The sequence below is a fragment of the Onychomys torridus genome, chromosome 5 (genome assembly GCF_903995425.1).
Source record: "Onychomys torridus chromosome 5, mOncTor1.1, whole genome shotgun sequence".
Classification (NCBI taxonomy): domain Eukaryota; kingdom Metazoa; phylum Chordata; class Mammalia; order Rodentia; family Cricetidae; genus Onychomys; species Onychomys torridus.
The window spans coordinates 12,440,705-12,465,166 of record NC_050447.1 but is presented as its reverse complement, the minus strand read 5'-3'; the positions used below and the strand labels follow the sequence as shown (position 1 = coordinate 12,465,166).

Below are 24,462 nucleotides of genomic sequence, written 5' to 3'. Positions count from 1 at the left end.
GTGGGACAGGGGAGCTCCAGAAGGTGAAGCCTGCAGTGAAGGGGATGGAGCGGTTGCATAAGTTATGTTTGGGGGGATTTGGGGTACAGGAAAACTGGGACAGGATAGTTCATCACAGGGGGCACGGCTTGTCCTGGAAGGCCAGGACCGGAAGATGCTCCGCTAGGTGGGTGTGGAGGCCTGTTGTGACTCTGCCCTTCCTGCCATAGTTCCAGGTAACTGTTTACAACCCCCTGGGCCGGAAAGTGCATCAGATGGTCCGACTGCCAGTCAGTGAAGGCATCTTCTTTGTGGAGGACCCTAATGGAAAAACTGTGCCCAGTAATGTGAGCCTGCTCAATGACCCCCCACTTCCCAATGCGTTTCCCCCAGACCTTGTAGATATCTCTGTGCGTTTCTTCCTCTTCTGTGTGTCTCTCTACATCAGGAACACCCTCCCACAAGTGACAGCCCTTCAAATGTCCCCTTGGAATTTGCTCTCCCTTTCTGATCCTCTCCTTTTTCTTTCCAACAGGCTTTCATGTATAGCCCAGGCTAGCCTCCAACTTGTGATCTTCCTTTCTTAACCACTTGGGTGTTAGGATTGAGGGTTTGGGTCACCTCACTGTTCCCCCAGCAGATGTCCTGTTTATGGACAGCCTCTTCACTCCAGGAGGTCTCCTTTCCTGAACCTCTCAGCCCCCTCCTGTCTCTGCTTCCTATTTCTGCCCAGACTCCTAGTCTCTCTGTATATACCCCCACCCTCTCCCCTTCTCTCTTCCTTCCTTCCTCTTCTTCCTTTCCTTCCTGTTTCGTCTTTGGTGAACCAGGTATAGAACATGCTGGGCAAAGGCTCCTCTTCCTCTCCCTGTCACACCTAGGTTTCTTCTTCTGTCTATTCCTACCCCCCCCTACCCCCCAGGTTGATGCTGGCACCCATGACTGGCTTTAGAAGTGTCTTCGTGACTCTTGACTAGTGGCCTCTCTCTCTCAAGGTGGTGATACTTCCCAGCTCCTACAGTAAGAAGTACCGATGGGAGCTGGTGTTCTCAGCCTCAGTGCCTGCCCTGGGCTTCAGCATCTACTCTGTGGTCAAGGTGACTGTCCATAACTCCCAGGCTCAGAGCCTTCCGGCCAGGCCCAGGAAACCCAGGTCCTATGTCTTGGCCATTGAAAATGAGGTGAGATGTTATTTGAATCTCCTTGCTTGCCTCTGTGACAACTTTAAAGAGTTATAAAAACTGCTTGGATTCTGGGTCAGTGGGTTCTGGGTCATTCTTGGTTTATACTCATCTCTCCTGATTGTGTGTTCTTTAGTGAGGAAAGTGACCTTTGATCCTCACTTTCCTTTCTGGAGCAGTTGTGTAAACCTAGTGTAACCATGAGATTAATATAGGTATGTCAGGGCCCATGACAGGTAGGTGTTCAGGGGACATGGAAGGTGATGTGTGATATTTTGTTTGTGTTCTGACAAATAAAGCTTGCCTGGAGATCGGAGGGCAGAGCTAGCCACTAGTTAACCATAGAGGCCAGGCAGTGTTGGCACACACTTATCCCAGCACTCTGGAGGGGGAAGCAAGAAGATCAGGAGTTCAAGGCCACCCTGAGCTACACGAAGTTGAACGAGTCTAAAGAGAAACAGAGCCAGGCAGTGGTGGTGTATACCTTCAATCCCAGCACTAGAGGGGTGGAGACAGGAATATAAGGTGGGAGACAGGATCTTGCCCCCATTCAGTCTGAAGATTTGCAGAGGTAAGAAGTTTATGGTGGCTGGCTGCTCTGCTTCTCTGATCTTTCAGCTTTCACCCTCAATATCTCACTCCAGGTTTTTCTTATAAGACTAATTAGGATCATGCTTCAGGAAGGCTTCTTTGATAAGGAGACAACTGAAGGCTCAGATTGTACCTCAGTGACAGACACTTGCCTAGCACCTGTGAAGTCCTGGGCTCCATCCTGAGCACCACAGAAACAGTTATAAATGAAGAGCTAGTATCTTAGTTAGGGGTTTTACTGCTGTGATGAAATACGATGACCAAAACCAATTGGGAGGAAAGGGTTTATTTTGCATACACTTCTAGGTAACCGTCCATCACTGAAGGAAGTCAGGACAGGAACTCAAGCAGGGCAGGAATCTGGAGGCAGGAGCTGATGCAGAGGCCATGGAGGAGTGCTGCTTACTGGCTTGCTCTTCATGGCTTGCTCAGCCTGCTTTCTTATAGCACCCAGGACCACCAGCCCAGAAGTGTCTCCACCTCTCATGGGCTGGACCTTTTCCCATCATTCACTAATTTAGAAAGTGTTCTCCAGGCTTGCTGTTCTATCTTACAGAGTTATTTTCTCAATTGAGGTTCCCTCTTCTCAGATGACCCAAGCTTTGTGTCAGGTTGACATAAAACTACCCAGCACAGCTGGAGAAATGGCTCACCAGGTTAAGAGCATGCACTGTTCTTGCAGAGAACCCAAGTTTGGTTCCCAGTACCCAAGTCTAGCAGCTCATAACCAACTGCCTGTAAGTCCAGGTCTAGGGGGACACAGTGCCTCTGGCCTTGTTGGCATCTGCAATCATGTCCACACACACACACACCCAAATATATGCATAATTACAAATAATTATCATAATCATAATTACTGTAACTTCACCTCTAGGGGGACACAATTCCTCTGGCCTTGTAGGCACCTGCAATCATGTCCACATACCCACCTATACACATAATTAAAAAATAATAATTACTGTATCTCTAGGTCTAGGGGGACATAATGCCTCTGGCCTCATAGGCACCTACAATCATGTCAATATACCGGCCTATACACATAATTAAAAAATAATAATATTAATTACTGTAACTCCAGGTCTACGGGGACACAATTCCTCTGGCCTTGTAAGTCCCTGCTATCATATCCATTAACCCACCTAGATACATAATTAAAATAATAATAATTAATCTTAAAAAATATGTCCTGGCAAGTTGTAGTGGTCAATCCCTTTAATCTTGGCACTTAAGAGGTAGAGGCAGGTGGATATTTGTGAGTTCAAGATCAATCTGGTCTGCAGAGTGAGTTCCAGGACAGCCAGAGCCACAGAGTGAGAGCCTGTCTCAAAACCAAAACCAACCAACCAAACAGAAAAAAACCAACCCCCACCCCAAAAAACTTAAAAAAACCCAAAACCCAGGTAAGTGAAAGAAAGCAAAGCAGATTGTCCCCAGACCTGGCATATTTGCTATGTGGGCTCCGTCTTTCATAAAACATACTAAAAGTTGTATCAGGATGGTGTGGACCTCGGTATGGTGCAGTGTGTCTGTAGTTTTGATACTTTGTGGGCACAGTTAGGCTTGGTGGGGCTTGCTGGTTAGCCAGTGTTGTTGAGTTGGTGAACTCCAGGTTTAGTGAGAAACTCTGTCTCAAAAAACAAGGTGAACAGCCTGGTCTACGTAATGAGTTGAGGCTAGCCAGAGGCACATAGTGAAAACCTTGTTCTAACAATAAAAATAAAAGTGGCTGAAGGGATGCCCAGTGGTTGAGAGCACCAGCTGCTCTTCCAGAGGACCTGGGTTCAGTTCCCAGCACCCACCTGGCAGCTCACAAATGTCTGTAATACCAGTTCCAGGGGATCTGACACACTCACACCAGTGAATGTAAAATAAAAATAAATAGATCATTGAAAAAGATTAAAAAATAAAAATTATGGTAGAGAACCATTGACACCTAGCCAGCTTCAGCCCCTTGCCTTCATATGAATCACATGAATGTACACACACAAACACGTACTCAGGCAGACATACCACACACAAAAGTTATATGATGATACTTCTGTGAAGATAAGTAATGTCCATGCAAGTCTCTTTATGACATGTTCAGTGTTACTATTCAACTTTTCTTTATATTTTAAAGGAAATGGAAATGTTCTTCAACATTTTGGGACAGGGTTTCATAGGGTCTAGACTGGCCTTGAACTTGATGCATAGCTCAAAATGAAATTGAACTCCTAATCTTCCACCTCCACCTCCTGAGTGCTGGATTATAGGCATGTGCCATTATGTCAGATTTATATGGTGCTGAGGGCAAGCACTCTGCCAACTGAGCTATGATCACTATTATAACAATATTTCTGTGAGCCACTGAAAGCCTTATGGGTTCTGGCATTCAGCTCATGGGTCAGATGAAACACTGGTCAAGCTCTGGATCAGGTGAGGACTGGGGTCACTTTAGAATACAATAGTTGGCTCTGCTGCTGTGAGGTTACAGACTGGATCACTATAGAATTGAGGGTCTCTGCAAAGGGCTGAGTTAGTGCTAGAGGGCCATGGTGGGTTAGAAGTGGCCAGACATTAAAGTTGGCAGGAGCAGCTGAAGCTTTTGCTGCCAAGGAGATGCTTGTTCACATGTGTGCTCCATTTCCCCGCCTAGTACATCCGGGCTACATTTGACTCTGGAACAGGGTTATTGATGAAGATTGAAAACATGGAACAGAACATCTCACTCCCTGTGAGCCAAGGCTTCTTTTGGTGAGGAAGGGCTGCTATGTCAGGGCTGGTTGGTGCACAGAGCTGGGGTTGGTGAGAGCTGAGGCCCGTCCCTGATGCTCACTTACTCAGGTCCCAGGTACAATGCCAGCACTAGGGATGAGAAGAGCACTCAGGCCTCTGGTGCCTACATCTTCAGACCCAGCCATCTTGAACCACTGCCTGTAAGCCACTGGGCTCAGATCCATCTGGTGAAGGTCTGTAGCCAGAATTATGAGTGGGTTTGGGGGGTAGGGGTGGGAATGTGGAATCTGGGAACAGGATGTGCCACATGTAAGTTGTGTGTGGGAACGATTTCATCTTCCTAATTATTTTAAATGTTTTTTGTGTGTTCGTGTGTGTGTGTGTGTGTGTGTGTGTGTGTGTGTGTTTCTGTGTGTACATGTGTGGAGGTTAGAGGACAATTTGTGGGAGTCTACCACATGGGTCCCTAGGATAGAATGTGGGGTCATCAGGCTTGGCAGCAAGCACCTTTACCTGATGAACTATCTCTGCTCCCCAGGAAGGTTTTCCTATGTAGCCCACCTGTCCTCAAAGCTCTTGATCTTGCCTCAGCCTCTGGTGTGCTAGGATTGCAGGATTGCCTCACCATGCCTGGCTTTAATTCTCCTTTACATATGGAGTAAAGGCCCAGGCTTCACTGCTGACAGAGAAAACCTGCTTCTATAAAGATCTGTCAACATGTTCATGTCCATTCCTCGCTTTGGAAATTGGAGGTGAAGGGGGTGGCAACATATAATTGCTTAGAGTTCACCAAGGTCTATGAAATGGTTTGTCTTGGAATGTAGTTTAGATCACTTGCATATGAGTAAAGGCCTGAGTTCTAGCTCCAAACCACCATGACAGGGAGGGGCTGTTACAAGAGCACGGGAGGGGGTGGGGTGGCAGAGGGAGGGCTGAGGCAGGAAGATATGAGGTTCAAGGCCTGCCTAGGCTATGTAATGGTACTCTCCCCCCACTCTTTCTACACACACACACACACACACACACACACACACACACACACACCTTGCAACAAAAACATTTATATATTGGTATGGATTTGATAATTCACTCAAGTGACCCCTAATGATTTTCTGATGTTTCCTTCTGGGGAGGGAAAGGAGTTGATGCAGGCTTCTGAGGCTCATATTTGATGTGATTCCCCTCTAAGCAAATGTCTACATACCTGTATTAAAATATGGTTTAGAGGCCAGGCAGTGATGGTGCATACCTTTAATCCCAGCACTTGAGAGGCAGAGGCAGACAGGTCTCCAAATTCGAGGACAGCCTGGTCTCTAGAGTGAGCTCAAGGATTGCAAGGGATACACAGAAACCCTGTCTTAAAAACAAACAAAGAAGATTCTTTTCTTCCTGGCCATGCATGGTGGTGCATGTCTTTGATCCCAGCACTGAGAGGCAGAGGTAGGTAGATCTCTGTGAGTTTGAGGTCAGCCTAGTCTGCATAGTGAGGCCCTATCTAAAAAAACCAACAACAGCAATAGAAACATTCTTCTAACAGAATGTCTGGCTGGACATCCAGGGAGGTGGAGGTCTCACATTTGCCAACATTTCTTCGGTCTGGTTCTTGTCCCTTGAACTTCTTTAATGTTCCTCACGGTCCAAACAGACACCCAGGCTCCGGCCACCACGCCTGTATTTGAGCCAGAGAGAGGGAAAGGGTCATGCACTGTTCGTACTACCTTGATCACTTTCCGTGGGGCAGATTGTGGCCGCACAGGTCCTGATAGCACAAGGATGACTAGACATGCAAAGCTGGAATCCTGTTCTAAGGAGGGAAGATGGGGCAATAGTGGCTAGCAAGTATATGTGGATTCAGTCAAGGGCTGTGTGGCCTGTTGGGCATGGTAACACACACCTGAAATCCCAGCACTGGGGAGGTAGAGGCCGCAGGATCGGGAGTTCAGGGCCAGTTTTCAGTTTTGACTCCTGCAGAGTTTGAGGTTAGCCTGGAGTACTTGAGAACTCTATGTCAGAATGAAAAAAAAGAGGTGAGCTGGCCATGGCCAGGCTCTGGATTCCATCAGCAAGGGGCAGAGGTGAGGGAGTTGGGGTGGGAGGGTGGAGCTGGTAAGAAGGTTCAGAAGGTAAAGGTGCTTTCCACCAAGCCTACCTGTGTGCAATCCCTGAAACCCGCATGGTGGGAAGGGAAAGCCAGTCCCTGTAAGTTATGCTTTGATCTCCACATGTATCTTCCACACAAGAAAACAAAAGACACAGTGAGAACACCATACTGAGTTAGTCTGTGAGGTGGATGTTAGTGGGATATCCCTTTTGGGGATTCTTGGCGATTTGAACGTGGCTCACACCAGCCCTCCAATGTGCCTGTAGACAGCCTTGGTGCAGGAAGTACACCAGAATTTTTCAGCCTGGTGTTCTCAAGTGGTTCGCCTGTACCCAGGACAACGTCACTTGGAGCTGGAGTGGACGGTGGGACCAATCCCAGTGAGGTCAGTGGCATATTTTCTGGAGTGGGGAGCAGACACAGTGGTGTGTAGGAGTCTCACAAGGGTCCTTTTCCACCGAGCACAGAGATAACTTGGGGAAGGAGGTCATCAGCCGCTTTAAGACCCCGATGAAAACGAATGGAGAGTTCTACACGGACAGCAACGGCAGGGAGATCCTGAAGAGGAGGTGGGGAGGGTGTCGTGGGGAATCTGTGGTGTGTGGGATGTGGTGATGGGATGAGGGTGGGATGAGGAAGAGGAAGCAGGACTCCAAATCTGACCATATCACACCTCTTCCCAGACGTGATCATCGACCCACTTGGAGATTAAATCAGACTGAACCGGTGGCTGGAAATTACTACCCTGTCAACACTCGTATCTACATCTCGGTACCTGCCCTGCCACTGCCTCAGACTAGGAAGCACCTCCCAGATCCCTGGGGCAGGGTGGGCTCCCACCAGGGACCCACATGCTCAGTCCCCCTTGCACCTAGGATGGGCACATGCAGCTGACCGTGGTGACCGACCGTTCCCAGGGGGGCAGCAGTGTGAAGGATGGCTCCCTGGAGCTCATGGTGAGAGGGGAGCCCCATCCACACTGGGTTTCTCCCATAAGGCCCAGCTAGACCCAGCCAAGCTTGGAGGCTGTGGTTGGTACTATGTCCTGTCTGTGACCTTGGTTCCTCCTCTTCCCTCCCTCCCTTTTTTGTGCTGGGATTACAGGCCTGCATCACCATGCCTGGCTTTGGGATTGTGCTTCTAAGTTCCACTTTCCCTCCTCTTACCCAGTCCTTGCTCAGGCCTTGACTTGTCCTGTGATGATGCTCTAGTTAAGCACTTACTTACCTTCTTTGTCCTGGACTCTTGTTGGTTGGGCCTCACGTCTGCTGGGTCCCTACCAGCAGATCTGATCTTGGTCTTCAGTTTCTGTTGGAATTCCTGCAAGCCTGTACCCAGTTTCTGAACGGGGATCACTTGCTCTTTCCTCACTCTTTCCTGGCCACTCCTCACAGGTGCACAGAAGACTATTGGCAGATGATGAGCGCGGACTGGCTGAGCCCCTCCTGGACTCAGGGACTGGGAAAATTGTGAGAGGGCGCCACCTTGTGCTTTTGAGTTCTGTTAGTGATGCAGCTGAAAGGCACCGCCTGCTGGTGGAGAAGGAGGTCCTGGCCCCTCAGCTGGTGCTGGCTCAGGGTGTTGGCAGTCCCTATTACTCCTGGGCAGCACCAAGGATGCAGGTGAGGGACAGCGAGAAGGGCAGAAAGGGAGATCCCGAATGACGCCTTCTAAGCCCCTCTTTTCAGGACTGAGCTCACCCCCGGTTTAAGTCTGTCCCCTTAGGAGTGAGCTCCTCCATGTTGTAAGCAACATGCTTCAGTATTGAGTTTGGCCTCATCAGTGCCCTTCCCATTCAGCTTCATTTCCTGCAAGTCAGTGCTGATTGGCAGCCAGGCTCCGACCAATCCCCTTAGACTTAGCCCTTCTTTCTGCAGTTCTCTGGGCTCCTCCGGGACCTACCTCCCCAGGTACATCTGCTTACACTGGCCCGCTGGGGACCAAAGCTGCTGCTGCTGCGCTTGGAGCACCAGTTTGCTGTGACATAAGATTCTGGGTGGCAACCTGAGTTCCCCTGTAACCCAAGATCTGGGCCTGAGGCTGTGGCTTGGTTGGAGTCTGGGGGCCACGCCACAGCTTGGGCCATACAGAACAGGGTGGCCTGTTCTGCCACCCAGGGCCGTGGTGTTATCTGGGCCTAGGAGGCTGTGTCTGGGTTGGTGGCTCTATAGTGACCACGGTTCAGGTTGATGGATGTGGCTCCTGTTGCCACCAAATGCCATGAGTCGGATTAGCCATCTGAGACCAGGTTGGTGTCCAAAGGCCAGGATGCATCCAGATGAACCGCTATTCAACATCATGGTGACATCCAGGCCAAAGCTGTAGCTGAGGGCCATGTCAGGATCTGTGGCCCTACTGCAGCCAGGCTCTGTGCTGATGTCCGATGCTCCTGTTATCATAGAAGGCCATGCAGACACTTGAGGTCGAGGGCCATGTTGGTGTCTCAGAGCCATACTGCTGCTAGGGCAGTGGTGACATCCAGACTCAGCTGTTGTTGAGAACCATGTTGGGTCCATGGTCCTACATCAGCTGGGGTCTGTGCTGTTAAGGAGTTCTGGTGAGGATCTAGTGAGGATGGTGTACCAGAAACCAGAGGCCTTGAACCAGACCAGTGACTCACTGCAATGAACATTTGCCAGTCAAGCTGATGGGACTAAGTGGCATACTGGATGGCACACCGAAGCCTCCAGGGCCACCGGGACCAGTGAAGAGGTGTTGGAGAGGCAGGAAAGAAGGAGGAGGAGCAAAGAGATTTTTTTTCCTTTTCTATTCTTTTCTTTTCCTTTCTTTCTTTCTTTTTTTTTTTTTTACTTTTGTGTTCTTGATTACTGTGTTTTTTCTTTTGTGGTGGGATATGGCAGGGATGAGGGGAGGATATGGGGGGAATGGGGATGAGCAGAATTGGGGTGCATGATGTGAAATTCCCAAAGAGTCAATAAAGAAGTTAAATAAAAAGATTTGTTCCAAAAAAGAAAAACTAAGGAAATTACAGGAGAGAGAGAGAGAGAGAGAGAGAGAGAGAGAGAGAGAGCTCAAATTAGAGAAAGAAATGGTGTATAGAACTCCTCAAAGACAAAGAGAGAAGAAACTCTCCACAACATACAGCAGTCACGATGTCAAAAATATAAGTGAAAAAAATAATTGTAAAAGCAGCTTGAAAAAGACAACAACTCACATTCAAAGGCAGAAAGATCAGAATTGCCCCAGATTTTCCATCTGCCTTCACAAAGGCCAAAAATACATGAAATGAGTTACTTCAAGCTCTGAAAGCAAACTGCGACCCAAGAATTCTATATTCAGTAAAGCCGTCTTTCAACATTGATGGGAAAATAAAGATATTTCAAGACAAACACAAATTAAGGCCATTCATGACAACCAAGCCAGACACTGAAGAAGGTTTATAATGGAATACCTCACAGGGAGAATGGAGGGCAGCTGTCTTCATGTGAAGCATGAGCACACACTTTATGAAAACAATAGATAAGCTAGACTTGAGAAAGAAACAACCCCTTCAACACAGCAGCTCAGCAAACCCTCAAAACCAATATGGGAGAAGAAAAAAAAATACCAATAATCCAGCAAAACAGAAGAACATCACCTCACAAATTTAGAGGAAATAGCAAGCCCCTTCCTATAATAATCTTAAATGTAAATTGTACATGGTCTTTCTTTCCTGCCTGTCAGCTTCTAAGTAACAGACTTAGAGATTGGATATGAATTATAAATGATCAACTGATATCTCAGGCTTGTTACTAGCTAACTCTTACACTTACATTAAACCATCCTTCTTAACTATGCTTTATCACATGGCCTGGTACCTTTTCTCAGTCCAGCATGTCCGTCTTGCTTCTCTGTGTCTGCCTGTGACTCTCTGATTCTGCCCTCCTTCCTGCCCCCGCACCCCAGCATTCTCCCTGTCTCAGGCTGTCTCACCCAATCTCTTTCTGCCTAGCTATCAGCCAATGAGCTTTTTATTAACAATGAGAGCAACACATTTTCACAGTATAGAGGATTTTTCCACAGCAGTAAATGGCCCCAGTTTACCACTGAAAAAATACAGACTGATGGACTGGGTTAAAAAGCAAGAATCAACTACACATTTTCTCCAAGAAACACACTTAGCCAGCAAAGAAACAAAATCCACAGTGTCAAAGGATGGGAAAACAAACTACCAAGTGTGATGGCTAATCATGGTTGTCAACTTAGCTACATCTGGAATCAACTAAAACCCAAGAAACTGGGCACACACGCAAGGTCTTTCTTTGAATAGATCATTTGTGGTGGGATCATGTGCCCTAACTCTGGATCTTTTGAGGTCAGAAGAACTACCCTAAATCTGGGCCATATCTTCTGGTGGCAGCCCATAGAATAGGAAATGGAAGCTGGAAGCTTTTGCTTTTTGCCTGCTTGCCCTCATTCTTGCTGGCAAGCTCATCTATCCTGTTGTTGAAGCTTTCCTTTGCTGGGATTATTTCTTCGGAATTTCAACACAGATTGAAGACTAGCAGCTCTCTAGGACTTCCTGGGGATTCCATCTGCAACTGGGATTGCTGAGACATCCAGTCTGTGGATTGATAAGAAATACACATTTTTCTCAGCAGCACACATAATCTTCTCCCAAAGTATTCAAGCCTCAACAAAACAGAGAACAAACAACAAAACTAAGATAATTCCTTACATCTTATCAGATCACAATAAAATAAAACTAGAAATCAACAATGAGAGAAATGACCCAAACCCCAAAAATACTTGGAGGCTGAAGGATGCATTGTTGAATGAACAGTTGGGGATCATTCAAGAAATCAGACAGGACATTTTAAGATTCCCAGAAACTAATAATAATACAAACAGAACCTGTCAGATCTCTGAGACAGCCAAGGCAGCCCTAAGAGGAAAGTTTATAGTAAATAATGACACTGCACCCAAGGTGACTCTTCTACTGGGTTCTCATCTGCTGTGTCCTTTTCCTCCACATGGGGGCAGTGGTGAGGCTCAGCAGCTGGAGGGAAAGATGCACTGCTTCTCTTGCTGGCAAACTTTCAGAATAAAGGAGGTGACATCAGTGATCCCAAGGTGCATAGAGCTGAAGGAATCTGTAAGAAAAAAGTCAAGAAATCAGCAAAGAGGAGTAAAGGAAGAAGTAACACACTTGCACATGATTTTAATTACTGTGAAAATGCTCCACTCTGGGCCCCAGGGGTGCTGTATGCCTTTAATCCCTCCCAGTACTTCAGAGGCAGAAGTAAGTGAATCTCTGTGAGTTCAAGGCCAGACTGGTCTAGAGGGTGAGATACCAGACAGCCAGGGCTGTACAGAGAAACCCTGTCTCAAAGAAACAAAAAAAATAAAACAAATATGAAAAATTGGAAGAAAAAAAAAGTCCCACTCTGTAGTTCATTGTGGAGTCTTGAAACATCTAGACGATTTGTGCTCATATTTCACACAGAAAAAACACACAAAGTAGAAGAGAGACGTGTCTATGGTTTGTGGTGGTCCAGGGCAATTAAGGTTGTTTAGGATTAGCATAACAGGTGCAGGTCAACAGTAGGGACTCAGATTGCAAAACTGGGGTTCTTCCTGTACCAAGACATCCCTGGGAGCAGTGTGTTGGAAGGGCCTGTGGAACTGTGCCAAGTAGGGCACCTGGGAGGTGGAAGGGGACCTAGGAGACTTTTGGGATGGCCCTGTGTCAGGAGAGGACTCAGGCAGGGGTCCCCAGGAGTGACCTCACTTCCTTAACAATGACACAACAATGCAGAACCCTGCAACCAGGCAGCCAGCTGCTTAGAGACAGCCTAGTAGGCTCATTTGTCCTGATACTCTAGTCAGAACAGGATGTTTTCTTGCTGTCTTGGGATTACTCGAGACTCACACCCTAAGAAAAAGAAAAGAGGTGGAGGCCATGGTGGTACCTGGAGATCCAGGGTTCGCTCCTGGCTCCAACACCTCTGGCCATTTGGCCAGAGAGAAACAAACTCAACCCAGGGCAGCCAGGACCAGGACCACACAAACCAGGTAATCACTCTGAAATCTCAGAGTTTCCCCAAATTTCACTTTGGGGGTTTGGCAGGGTAAAGGTTCAGGAAAACTTGGAATGATAATAGCCAATCAGAATGTTGCAGTCCTGTGCCTGTTGGAACCATCCACCTTGATCTCTCCTCAGGTTGAGAAGGAGTCTGCCCCAAAGGACCTGAAGGAGTCCTGTAGAAAGTCCTGCTTCAGTACTTTGGAAGAGGTGGTGATTCACCTGGTGATTTCCCGGCAGATTGGGGACCCCTCCATTGTTCTCACGTTCATTTTCATATATCAAAGGTTTGTCACTCCCAACAGGTGCTGAGCCTGCTGGTCAAGCAGTGAGTGCCCACCTGCAAGCCCAGAGGCCTTAGACCCTCTTGCTGGTTATGGGAAGCTATCTGCCTTTCTCTGAGCCTCCCTACTTTCTAGGGCATAGTCAGGACCCAAAAGCATGACAGCAGAAGGTGCTTCCTCCAGGCTCTGTCCTAGGGACTGATGTGTCCAGAGCTTAGACTCTAATAGAGTGTGGGTGTTCCTCCAGGCTCCGCCCTAGGGACTGATGTGTCCCGAGCTGAGACTCTAATGAGTGTGGATGTTCTCTGCACCTTCAAGAAGCTCTCTATCCTTGGCCCAGTTTTTCTGAGCCTTGATCAAAGCACTTCTTCTATTGTAAAGGAGGTTCTAGAATTCCTATTGGAGAACCAAATAGAGATGTGTCCAGAGTGGAGACCTGTGGAGGGTAATCCAAGAGACCTCATGTGCACTGAGATGTCTGGATGGAGATGTTTGTGATCACCCACTGCACAAACATATTTGAAGCACCTACTTACTGTATGAGGGTGAATTCATAATTCTGAGAGCAGACAGGACTTCTAGGCTCTGGACTTGGATTCCTCTCCAGGAATCAGGGTCTCCCTAGAGGTCTTTTGGATGGGGACCTGGGACTCTACAGGTGACATCCTTCCTGGTCTCCTCTAGGTATGCATACTTCTACCCTGATTGTGAAGAGGATGAAGAAGTTATGGAGTAAGTGGGCTTTGCAACAAGAGAAAGGCCTTGGCTCTCCAGAGTTGGGTCATTTGGGTTCTAAGGGTCAGGGATGACTGATGCTTGGGTCTCACACTCCTGCTTTCTATCATACTGATGTCAGGGTATTGCCTGGGGAGTGAGAAGAATTGCATGGCAGGGTCCTTGCTAGTGGGAATAGAGAGGAAGCCTTTGGCCTCTGGTGCCCCAGGCTCTACCCTGATCTCAGCCCATGTCATCCAGGCCTGGTCAGCTGTGCTCCATTACAGCCTGAGAAAAGGGGGTGTAGAGCTCCCAGCTCACATGGATCTCAGAGCTCTGCTCACTGTGCTCATTTGCATAAGGGCTGGAGATCATCTACCTTGTAGTCTCTCATGCACGGAGCCTTGAGTTGGGCAGCAAAGGAGAGTCCAGGTCACTGACTGTGACGTCTGTCCCCTAACCCAGGGCCATCTCCACCCTCCTGATCATACGGATTGAGAACTTCCCTGAGGATTTTTGCCAGGCATCAATCCTGTCCATTCTGAATCAAGTGAAGAACTACTTGATTGCCAACATTCCCCATTCAGATGTTCTCATCCGTGTCAATGAACTCCTGACCCAGCTGCAGGCAGAAGTGGCCAGTGACTCAGAGGCCAGCACTGAGGAAGCCTCAGGTAGGTGCTTGACACCCTGTCAGGAGGATTCAGTACCTGGAGTGCTTGGGGGATCCTTGAGAGTCTCCTCTTTGCAGGAGCTGTTACTGGACTCTAGCCTGGGCACATGTCCTTTGGCGAATAGGATCTGGGATTCCAGGCAGACATGGTCTCCTCTGTTTGGAAAGGCTGAGGAGGAGGTCTCATCCTGGCCATGTTGTCTTCCTCTGCACTCTACTGCCTCTTCCTCTTCTAGAGATGCCTGCATCAGCAGCACATCTGTCTCCATCCTTAGATCTGGGGAGCCGCACATCCACAGATCTCAATCTTGAAGCCTGTTAACCAGCAACGAAGACAGCTACACCAGAGCTGGAGACCCAACAACCAACAGAAGTTCCCGTGACACCAGTGAGATGTGGTAGCAGCAGCTGGGTCACCACATGGGTTAGCAGCTGGGGATGCTGTGTGTCATCGTGTCAGCAGATATTGCAGCTTTTGCACATCTGACTTTGCTGCAGTGGGTCTACCTCCCCAGGGAATGGCCCTGCCACCAGTTTCCCTTCTGCGGAACCATCAGCATCTGCTCTGCAGACAGCACCAGTTCTCTTGTTCCCCACAGAACCCCTCCCAGATCTGAACTCCAGCATTCTCAGCCCCACAGCCAGCCTCCCACCCCCTGAGTAACTGTTTTTATTGTTCTAGATATTTTTGATATTGTCTTAGTTTGAGTATTGAGTATATAGGTTTTAATAAATCATTTGTTTTTCATGGTCTGATTTGTGGTTGTGATGTCCCCTCAGCATGCCTGTACGGGGCCTAGCAGTTTCCCTGAGCAGACCACACCAGTTCCGTGAGAGGCTACATAGAGACAGACCATCCTGGAGAAAGGGAGGCAAAGCCACTGCTTTGACAGAGACCAGGTGAATGCCCGAGAGAGGTGCTAGAAATGCAGATAGTTGTGGCTGGCTGCCGTTTGCTGGGGTCCAAAGAGCTCGGTCATGGGCTTAGAGGTCAGGCTGACCAGGTGTCCTTCAAAGGGTTTCTGCTTTAGTTTCAGGCTTCTGTAGCTGGATAGCAGTACTATTTCAGGGTCTGATGAGGACAAATTGCAATGTCCCCAGGTCCCTGCTTCCCATGTGCACAAGGCTAGGCACACACTCACCATTTCCCACACTAAAGACACAATGTGAAGAGAGGAGTGGCCATAGATTTCAGGGGTGTTTGATGCTATGGACAATGTTTAAACCATGCTTGTTTTCTTGAAGTAATCCTTAATTTTTCTTCAATGTTGGGACATTCTATGAGTAACAATGTCAAGGTTTTATTTACATTTCCTCCTGTTTATGGAATGACCTGGAAACAATCCATGTGCCACTCACCAAGCTTCTCTTGTGCTCCTCACGGCAATTCCATTGGTGTTTCCCACCAACTGTTGTCCCACATAAGTGACATGTGGGAGCTAAGGTGCTCATCTCCCCAGTGAAGCCCATCAGGGTGTGCAGGACTTATAGATATCACTGAAGGGAACCCACCCATCAATCACCATGGCATTTTCATGGGAAAAGATCACACAAGGCTCAGTTCTCGAGAGGCAAGTGTCCACACATCAGAGAGTCCACATCATAGCTTGGGAGTTGAGCTTCAGCAAGGTGTATGTAGTGTGGGATGGAGTGTGTGTGTGTGTGTGTGTGTGTGTGTGTGTGTGTGTGTGTATGGCAGGTTGTACAGGAAGTCTGCTGAGAGATCTCAGTCCTGCCTGGGCCAGATTAAGCTTCCTGGTGAACATGGAGTCAGAGTGTGCCAGTCCAACAGAGCAGGGGCAGGGGATTGTCTCTGACAAGATAGAACAGTTAATTGAAGATGGTGAAATATTTGTGGAAAATTAGATCTTGACTTCGAGCCCTAGAAAGAGCTTTATTAGCGACCAAGGACTCTAATTTGGGGTTTCCAACATCCTCAGAAGACTGCAGGCACCAGTGTCCCTGAGGAGAGCTGAGGCCCAGGCTTCACATGCTTAGTTCTTCAGGTGTGCAAATCCTGTCAGGGACCTGCACAGCCCAGAGCCATGCTGCCTAATGACCACTCCAGCTGGGCAGGTCCCTGAGCTGAGAAGACCAGCAGCCCTCCCCTTTCCCATCTCCTGGAGTTGGCTGCACTCTCCAGTGCGGGTGTTGGGGCATCAAGGCTTTGCCTTCTCTCCCTCAGGGAAAGGGATCCAGTCCCAGTGGCTCATGCATAAGCTCCTGTATGACGTGACTGCTGTGTACTCACCATGGCCACTCCTGCTTCCCTGCCAGGCACCTTGAATGATTTTCCTTTTTGATTGACTAGGAGGCAAATGAATATGTGGGAACTTCTGCTATTAAGGAGTCCTGGTAATGCTCTGCTTGGTGTCTTCCCACAGCAGTTTCTAACTAAGGGAAAGCAAATATGCCCACCTTCCAGATGGTGCAACATCTAGTGTCATCCATAACAGTTCATAGTGATTGCAAGGGGACCTCACGTCCTCCAGGGATAGAGTCTTGGTTTAATGCTAGGAGGTTATTCCTAATCTTCATTGTTTGTGGACCCCCTTAAAAGTAACCCTGAAGCTGGGCACAGTGATGGACTCTCCTCATCCTAGAACCTGGGAGGCTGAAGCAGGAGGATCAGGAGTTCAAGCCCTTGAAATTAGTTCAAGGCCAGCCTGGACTGCATGAGACCCTATACCAATAAAGTGAATGTGAGTGTAGTTCAGTGCTTACCCATTGTGAAGCCACACCATCCCCACAAACAAACAACTGTCCATGCCATTTTGTTCATGATCAGGGTTTGCCCCATATTTCCCCATCCTCACAGATCCAAGTTTGGAAAAGGTATCCTCTAGTGTGGCCTGACATTTGAAATGGATATCCTCACACTGGGTGGAGGTTTTGAAAGGACCAAGCAGATGCCTTAACAGGCTGCTCAGTCGTCTCTCAGAGATCAGGCCTCAGTTGCTGAGACTGAACAAGCAATTTTTCAGAGGGCCATGAACAAACACATCACTGATGCCCCTGCCAGCAGGGACACGGTGATTGGACACACCAAGCCTGGGCCCCTGAGCCAGCCCCCACAGTCAATATGTACTGGACAGCCAGCTTCCATAGCAGCTCAAGGACAAAGCCTGGGACTTGTCCAGGCCTCTCCCAAAATGGATAACTGCAACCCCCAGCTAGTCCTAGCCAATTAATAGTTACTAACATGATTAAACCAATCTGTAGTCTGTTCCTATCCAGTCTGTAGACCCCAACCGCTGCCCCTTGCTTTACTCCCTTTCAATACCCTGCCCATTTGCATGAGACCCTATACCAATAGGGTCTCTCCTTCTGAGTCAGATGATGGAGAGACCCGGATTAACTCTCAACAGTAAAAAGACAGTTTGCTTTTTCATCAGATTTGGTCTCTTGATGGTCTATGGAGGACTCTGGGTAAAACAGTTTCTTTCTCTATTTGAGACAACAGAGAAAGTTTTGACACTACAAGTGAATGCACTTGACCTTCAAAAACTGGGAGAGCCCACTTTTAATATAAGCTGCTTTAATTATGCCAATACTCTATGCCTCTAAGGGGTAAGGTTTTTTTTTTTTTTGTTTCTCAATTTTTCAGACAGAATCTCTCACTGTAGCTCTGGTTGGCATGACTAGGAACTCCTATGTAGTTCTCTCTGGCATTGGCCTTATGGTAATTGTCCTACAGCAGCCTCTGGATTGCTGAGATTACAGGCATGGGCAATGTGATTCCTACTCTTGGTTATCAACTTGAGTACACCTGGAATCAACTAAAACCAAAATGGCTTGGCACACCTGTGAGGAATTTTTTTTCCTTAGTAAAAATCATATGAAGTGGGCAAATCTACTCTAATCTAGATCTCTGAGGTGTGAAGAGCCACCTCTGATCTAGACTACACCTTCTGCTGTCAGCTCATAGAAGGGTATGGAAAGACACTTATTCTCTCTGCCTACTTCTTTCGGCAAATACTGAAGACCAGCCGAGACATCTACCCTCATGGATGAACAACACTGGGTTCTTGGACCTTCCACACATAGGCAGCCACTATTGGATTAGCTGGACCACAGTTTGTAAGTGATTCTAATAAAACCCCTTTTTCTCTATATATGGAGAGATTCATATTATAAGTCCTGTTACTCTAGCGTACCCTGACTAATACAGGCAAAATGGTTTGGCTTCAAATTTACTTTCAAGATACAAAGAATGATTAAGATGGGGGTATTTAAATGCACCACTAATTATAAGGAAATCTCATCACCTCTATAGCAATATGCAGGTGTAGGTTATTGAAATATTAAGGAAAAATTAAAATTTACTTGCTATTTACTAAGTATATCAAATGGAAAGGGAAATTGGCTAGTATCATGGACATAAGGGACTTTGTGGATCATTAAAACAAAAATAGAAAACTCTGGGTGAGAATAAGGATAGTGGTACTTACTACATATGTTGACAATGCTGGGGTCCATCTAGAACACACACACACACACACACACACACACACACACACACGAACACACACACAGAGAGAGAGAGAGAGAGAGAGAGAGAGAGAGAGAGAGAGAGGGAGTTTTTCTATCACCTTTATTGGGAAGGAGAGTTGTGTGGGTGAGGAGTGCACATGGCTCAAATACGAGGTTGGGTTCTAACAAGCAAGCATAGAGAAGCTGTGCCCTGGATGGGGAAGTATTAGGAAAATGAGGAGGCTAATAAGGTCCTTGAGTGAGTGTGTGTAGTGAGGACATGTAGGGGCTGTGAAGCAAGATTTAATCTCTTAGGACAAGCAGTACCACCACAGCTAGGGTCTGGAGGGAGGATGGCTAGATTCTGATGACCATGCCTAACTGTTTGGAGAAATATACTGCCCCATGCTTTTGGCAGTGTATTGCAAAAGCTTGTAGTTGGTTTCATGTAGATAGTGACAGGAGGGTTCGTGTTCATCTGGAAATGAGGTGTAGAGGACAGAGGGAGGAAGGGAGGGAGGGAATAAGAGAGAGAACTTGAGTAGCTATCAGTTACAGAGAGTTAGGTGTGGGATTTGTGCCCACTCTCCCTTCTCTGTGCTGGGATTTTGTCTGGTTTGAAACTGTGCAGCTCTTGTGCATGCTCTCATGGTCTCTGTCATTTAATATGTGCATCAGCCCTGTGGTGTCTGGAGGATTCTCTTTCCTTGGTCACTCACTACTTCGGGTCTTACAGCTTGCTCACTCTTCTTCCACATAGGACCTGAGCCTTGCAGGGAGGGCTTTGATAAAGACATCCTATTTAAAGACGAGTGCTCCAGGTCGCTCACCCTCTGCATATGCTCTATTTGTGGGTCTCTGTGTTAATTACCATCTTTTGAAAGAAGAGGCTTCCCTGTTAAGTATTAAGTGATATACCGATGAGCCAAGTTCAGCAGCTAAATAATGAATAAGTAAATTAAATAAAAAGGGACACATTAACTCATCTTCATAGAATGCATTTTAATAATTGGAGGTGATTACTAATGTTCTAACTTTGTGTGACCACTAGATCTCTCACATTTTCATATATATCATTACTGTAAATGATGTGTGTAGGTATTCATGTCATGGTCAGTGTGGAGGTTGAAGGTAACTCTGTGGAACTGACTTTTTATTTTACCTTTATTTGGGTTCTGGTGATTGAACTCAAGTTGTCAGGCTTGCGTTCTCAGACAGAAAACACCTTTAATAGCTGAGCCATTTTGCCAGCACAATGTGTTATTACACTTTGACCTGCTTCATTTCCCCCCACAGCCCCCTACCTGTGCCTTCTGGTCATTCTTGCTGGGTCCTTCCTCCCGGTGATGACCCACTCCTAGCTTTCATGTTGCAGCTATCCAAGACTCCAAATTAAACTTTCATAATTGATATAAAATATCAGAACCAGTGCAATGGATTGTAACAACCATATTCAGAACACTTGACATACTATGATTGCTTTAAGGTAGAAAAAATTTGAAATCACAAACAATTCACTCCACATGTATACAAATTCTTCCATTCCTTTGAGTATTAATGGACATATTATTATTTCCAACACAGACTGGTTTCATTAGTTACATTTTTCTATTGCTGTGAGGAAATACCATGGCCATAAAGCAAGTTGGAAAGGAAAGGGTTTATTTAGCCTACACTTCCACATTGCAGTTCATCAGTGAAGGAAGTCAGGACAGGGACTCAAACAGGGCAGGATCCTGGAGGCAAGAGCTGATGCAGAGGCCGTGGATGGGAGCTTCTTACTGGCTGGCTTACCCTACCTTGCTCAGACTGCTTTCTTATACAACCCAGGTCAACCAGCCTAGGGATGGAACCAACTACCATGTGCTGGGCCCTTGCCGACTAATCACTAATTGAGATGATACCTTAACACTGGATCTCATTTTCTCAACTGAGGCTCCTTTCTCTCCTATGACTTTAGCTGTGTCAAGTTGACACAAAGCCAACCAGTACACAGTATACTCTGATCCTGAAAGACCAGAGAAAACAGTAAGTGGCCAATATTCACTTGTTCCATAAGGCTTAAGTTTCTCAACATGTGATCAGAGAGATTCATTTTAAGATCCCTGATCTTTGATCTCACGACTCTCTAAAGCCCAAACCTGGCATTCATATACATGCATGTATTCACACGTATTAGAGATAGTAATGATTACTGGATTATCTGATGGATTTTGGACCCCTCCCTTCTAGGAAAATATTATCAACTTTCAGAAACTGGATTTGTGAGCTCTGACTTACAGTTCAGGGGATGCAGAAAACAAATATGACAAAACCTATCATCCTTTCATGTGTCTTTCAATCTCTAAGCCCGTTGGCCTCTGTCCCTATGCAATTGCATATGGAGTTGAATTGTGCCCACTCAATTCCATGGCACATAGTCTTTCTTACGATGGTCCACTGGCTATCTTGTGCCATTCATTAGTCCTTGCTGACTCTCTGGGACACTGGAAGTCACATTCATCTCGTTTCACTTGCTGGTCCCATGTGTCTTTTGGTCTCAGAGCCCTTTGGCCCCCATCCCTGTGCAACAGCATATGGAGATGTCCTATTTCAATTCCATGTCCTTGTGACAAAGGTCCATTGGCTATCTTGTGCTGTTATCCTTGGCCTCTCTGACCGTCTGAGATGTTGTAGGTCAGTCTGTTGCTTCATGTGAAAAACTGTGCCTATGGCTCCCCGCCCCCACCACTGCCACTGACCCATGGATTGGGTTGGTTCCTCTGCTGCTACCCCCACCATGCCGCAGCCCAGGGAGGTCCCTCTCTCCCGCCTGGCTGCACTGCTAATTCTCTTTCTTTCACAAAGTCTATTTCCTCTGTGTGAATGGAGATGTATGATTGATGTGGTCGTCTATGTTTCTCTTCAACTGATTTTTAAATGCTTCAATTTATCTGTATTTTTATTCACTTTATTAAGGAAAAAAGCCCACATCAACATGTGGTCAGGTGCCATATTTGGTAAGGGTGACCTCATGATCATTTAGGTCATTAAGTTGGTGCCATCTTAACTAAGGGCAATCATGTGATCAAGCGATCATCTTATATAAGAGCAACCACTTGGTCTAGCCATCATCTTGGCTAAGGTCAAAGCATATTACCTCACTGCCATCTTTATTAAGGGCAGCATGGGTGGGGCACCTGGTACTCAGGCAGTCTGTATGGAGCGAGGTTAAGGAATCGCCTCCCACCATGCTTTGATTCCTCATTGTTTTACAGGCCAAATAAAAATCCTCTGGCCTTGGCCTTGTGTTCTATAGCTACCTCTCTCTGGCTCCAGCTGTCTGGGTGGGGCAGAGGTCCAGTCACGGATTACCATTTGTCCCTCCGCAGTATCAGAGGTATCTGCTCCCCTTTGGGGCATCAGTGGAACCACATGCAGGCAGTATCATTATATTAATTTTTTAAAAAAGATTTATTTATTATGTACACAGAATAGGGCACCAGATCTCGTTACAGATGGTTGTGAGCCAACATGTGGTTGCTGGGAATTGAACTAAGGTTATCTGGAAGAGCAGCCAGTGATCTTAACCTCTGAGCCCTTTCTCCAGCCCCTATATTAAAATTTTAAACTTCAGATTTTAACATTAATACAATCTGATACACTTTGGGTAACAAGTTCAGGAGTTTAAATTTTTCTTGACTACTAGTTATCTGCTTTTCCAGATTTGGATTTCAGTATTGATAGGTAATACTAATTTATCTAAAACTTTTATTTTTTCCTTACTTGTCTATTCTAAGGTTGGTATTTTTTTTCTCTTTCTCTCCTGGTCCTAGAACTCCTGCTCTTCCCAATTACTAAGACCATGGGCCAAAGGCTCCAAATGAATTCATACACTTTAACTCCTGTTTCTAGTCCATATTTCAGCAGGCTGGCAGACACATTGAAGCAGCAGTGTGGACCACAACCTGCAGCTCTTTCCCTGCATGGATGCCAGCAGAGATTCTTGTCTATGTGATGTGGACCAGTCCAGCCGAACATAATTGTTCCCTATTTCTACAGCCTGGTCAGATAATCACATGCTTCTGACAAATGCCCCATTGCCAGTCTTTGACTCACTTTTCAGCCTTTTTTCAGGGCCCTGAAACAATGCCCCAATGCCAGCTAGAAGCAGTTCAAATGAGAATACATCATCCCATGTTCAGATAGGCTGTCCAGAATAGGCTGAAATGCTGGGTCAAAAAGAAACTCCCTGGCATAGAGGACTTATTGACTATCTAATGCCCATTGATTTTTTTTTAATTAAAATGGCTCTGCAATAAGACACTTGACCTTCTTTATGCAGAACCAGGGAGGTATTTATAACCTTAAGAAATTATTATTTCTATAAAAATAAATCAGGATGGAGCTTCTGGTCCACCAAGAGGGTCTTTTTCCTCTTTTCAGAAAGTGCTTTTCTCAGAGTTGGGCTGCACCCTGACTCACAAGCCCCTATTCTCCTGTTCTCATTCGGCCTGGGGCTCTTTCCCCTGTCACTCTTCTTTACCTTCTCAGGAGATAGCTTAAGAAATAATTATCTCTATATAAATTATTCAGGATTATAATCTAGCTGTACTCCAGGATCAGAACTATAGTTACAGGCAGGGCCTTAAAAATGGTAATAGAGGGCCGGGTGGTGGTGGCACACACCCTTAATCCCAGCACTTGGGAGGTAGAGGCAGGCGGATCTCTGTGAGTTCCAGGCCAGCCTGAACTACAGAGGGAGTTCCAGAAAAGGCACAAAGCTACACAGAGAAACCCTGACTCAAAATCCAAAAAAAAAAAAAAAAAAAAAGAAAAGAAAAAAAGAAAAAGGTAATAGATTCAGAGTTTCACGTTTAAGAATGTGAACCTTCCTGTCCTTGCTAACTTCATTAAGCTGTAACTAACTGGGACACCTGTACGTTCAGATTTAAGTGATATATATGCTCTGAAAGTTATAAATACATCTAACAGATTTTGTTCCCCTGGTCCTCAAACACCTGTAGAGATCTGAGAATATGGCATTTAATATAAAAATCTTTTTGTGCTAAAGAGACATGTCAGCTCCTGTATCTCCTCCAATAGATAGATAGATGGCCATGGAAGAACTTCCACCTGGGAGCTTATGGCAAGGCTGGCCATGAAGCGAAATGCTGAGATCCTGTCCAGACTGAATAAGCGGAATACTTGAGGACCGATTGCCCCATACCACAAAGTCAAGATGGGTCAGTCTCCCCAGATCTCTACTCCATTGAAAAAAACTGTCAGATCTTCTGGATCTATCAGCTAAACAAGTGCTGCCTTTGGGGCTTTTGACCTCCCAATGACCTTGGAGAGCTTTGGGATTGCTGCCTAGGTAGCTGGAAAGCTTATTCACTTCTTAAACTTATCCATTTCAGATCTGATGGTGTTGATGACTAGGGTATCAGTTTAACAGCCGCAATCCCAAGATTATATATGCATGCTCTCCAATTACTGATATATATGCCTCATTCACAGACTTCTTGGTACAGGATAGACCCATTTCAGAAAAAACTCCAGAGGTTCAAAGTTTTAATACTGATAAATGAAGCTTTGATAAACTGATAGAACATTGACTACAAAGAGTTCATAAGAGTCCTTAAATGGATTTTTAACCCTTTTGCCATGATGTAAATCCATTCCAGCTGTCTTACAGACACCTACAGGCTCCTGGGAAAAGTTTTGCTAACTGCATCAAGAAATCT

At 46.4% G+C, this 24,462-nt stretch overlaps 1 protein-coding gene across 1 annotated transcript in view; it reads left to right on the top strand.

Annotated features, from left to right (window-relative positions):
• LOC118583889 (lysosomal alpha-mannosidase-like) overlaps positions 1-14,585 on the top strand; it is a 28,740-nt gene extending 14,155 nt beyond the window's left edge. The window contains 15 exon segments of the mRNA XM_036187636.1: positions 210-326; positions 975-1,160; positions 4,387-4,484; positions 4,582-4,699; positions 6,834-6,952; positions 7,035-7,136; positions 7,251-7,338; positions 7,443-7,523; positions 7,962-8,189; positions 8,445-8,561; positions 8,563-8,670; positions 12,731-12,879; positions 13,561-13,608; positions 14,056-14,264; positions 14,500-14,585. Of these exon segments, the coding sequence (XP_036043529.1) occupies positions 210-326; positions 975-1,160; positions 4,387-4,484; positions 4,582-4,699; positions 6,834-6,952; positions 7,035-7,136; positions 7,251-7,338; positions 7,443-7,523; positions 7,962-8,189; positions 8,445-8,561; positions 8,563-8,670; positions 12,731-12,879; positions 13,561-13,608; positions 14,056-14,264; positions 14,500-14,585 (1,854 nt within the window).
• The last annotated feature ends 9,877 nt before the right edge of the window (positions 14,586-24,462 follow it).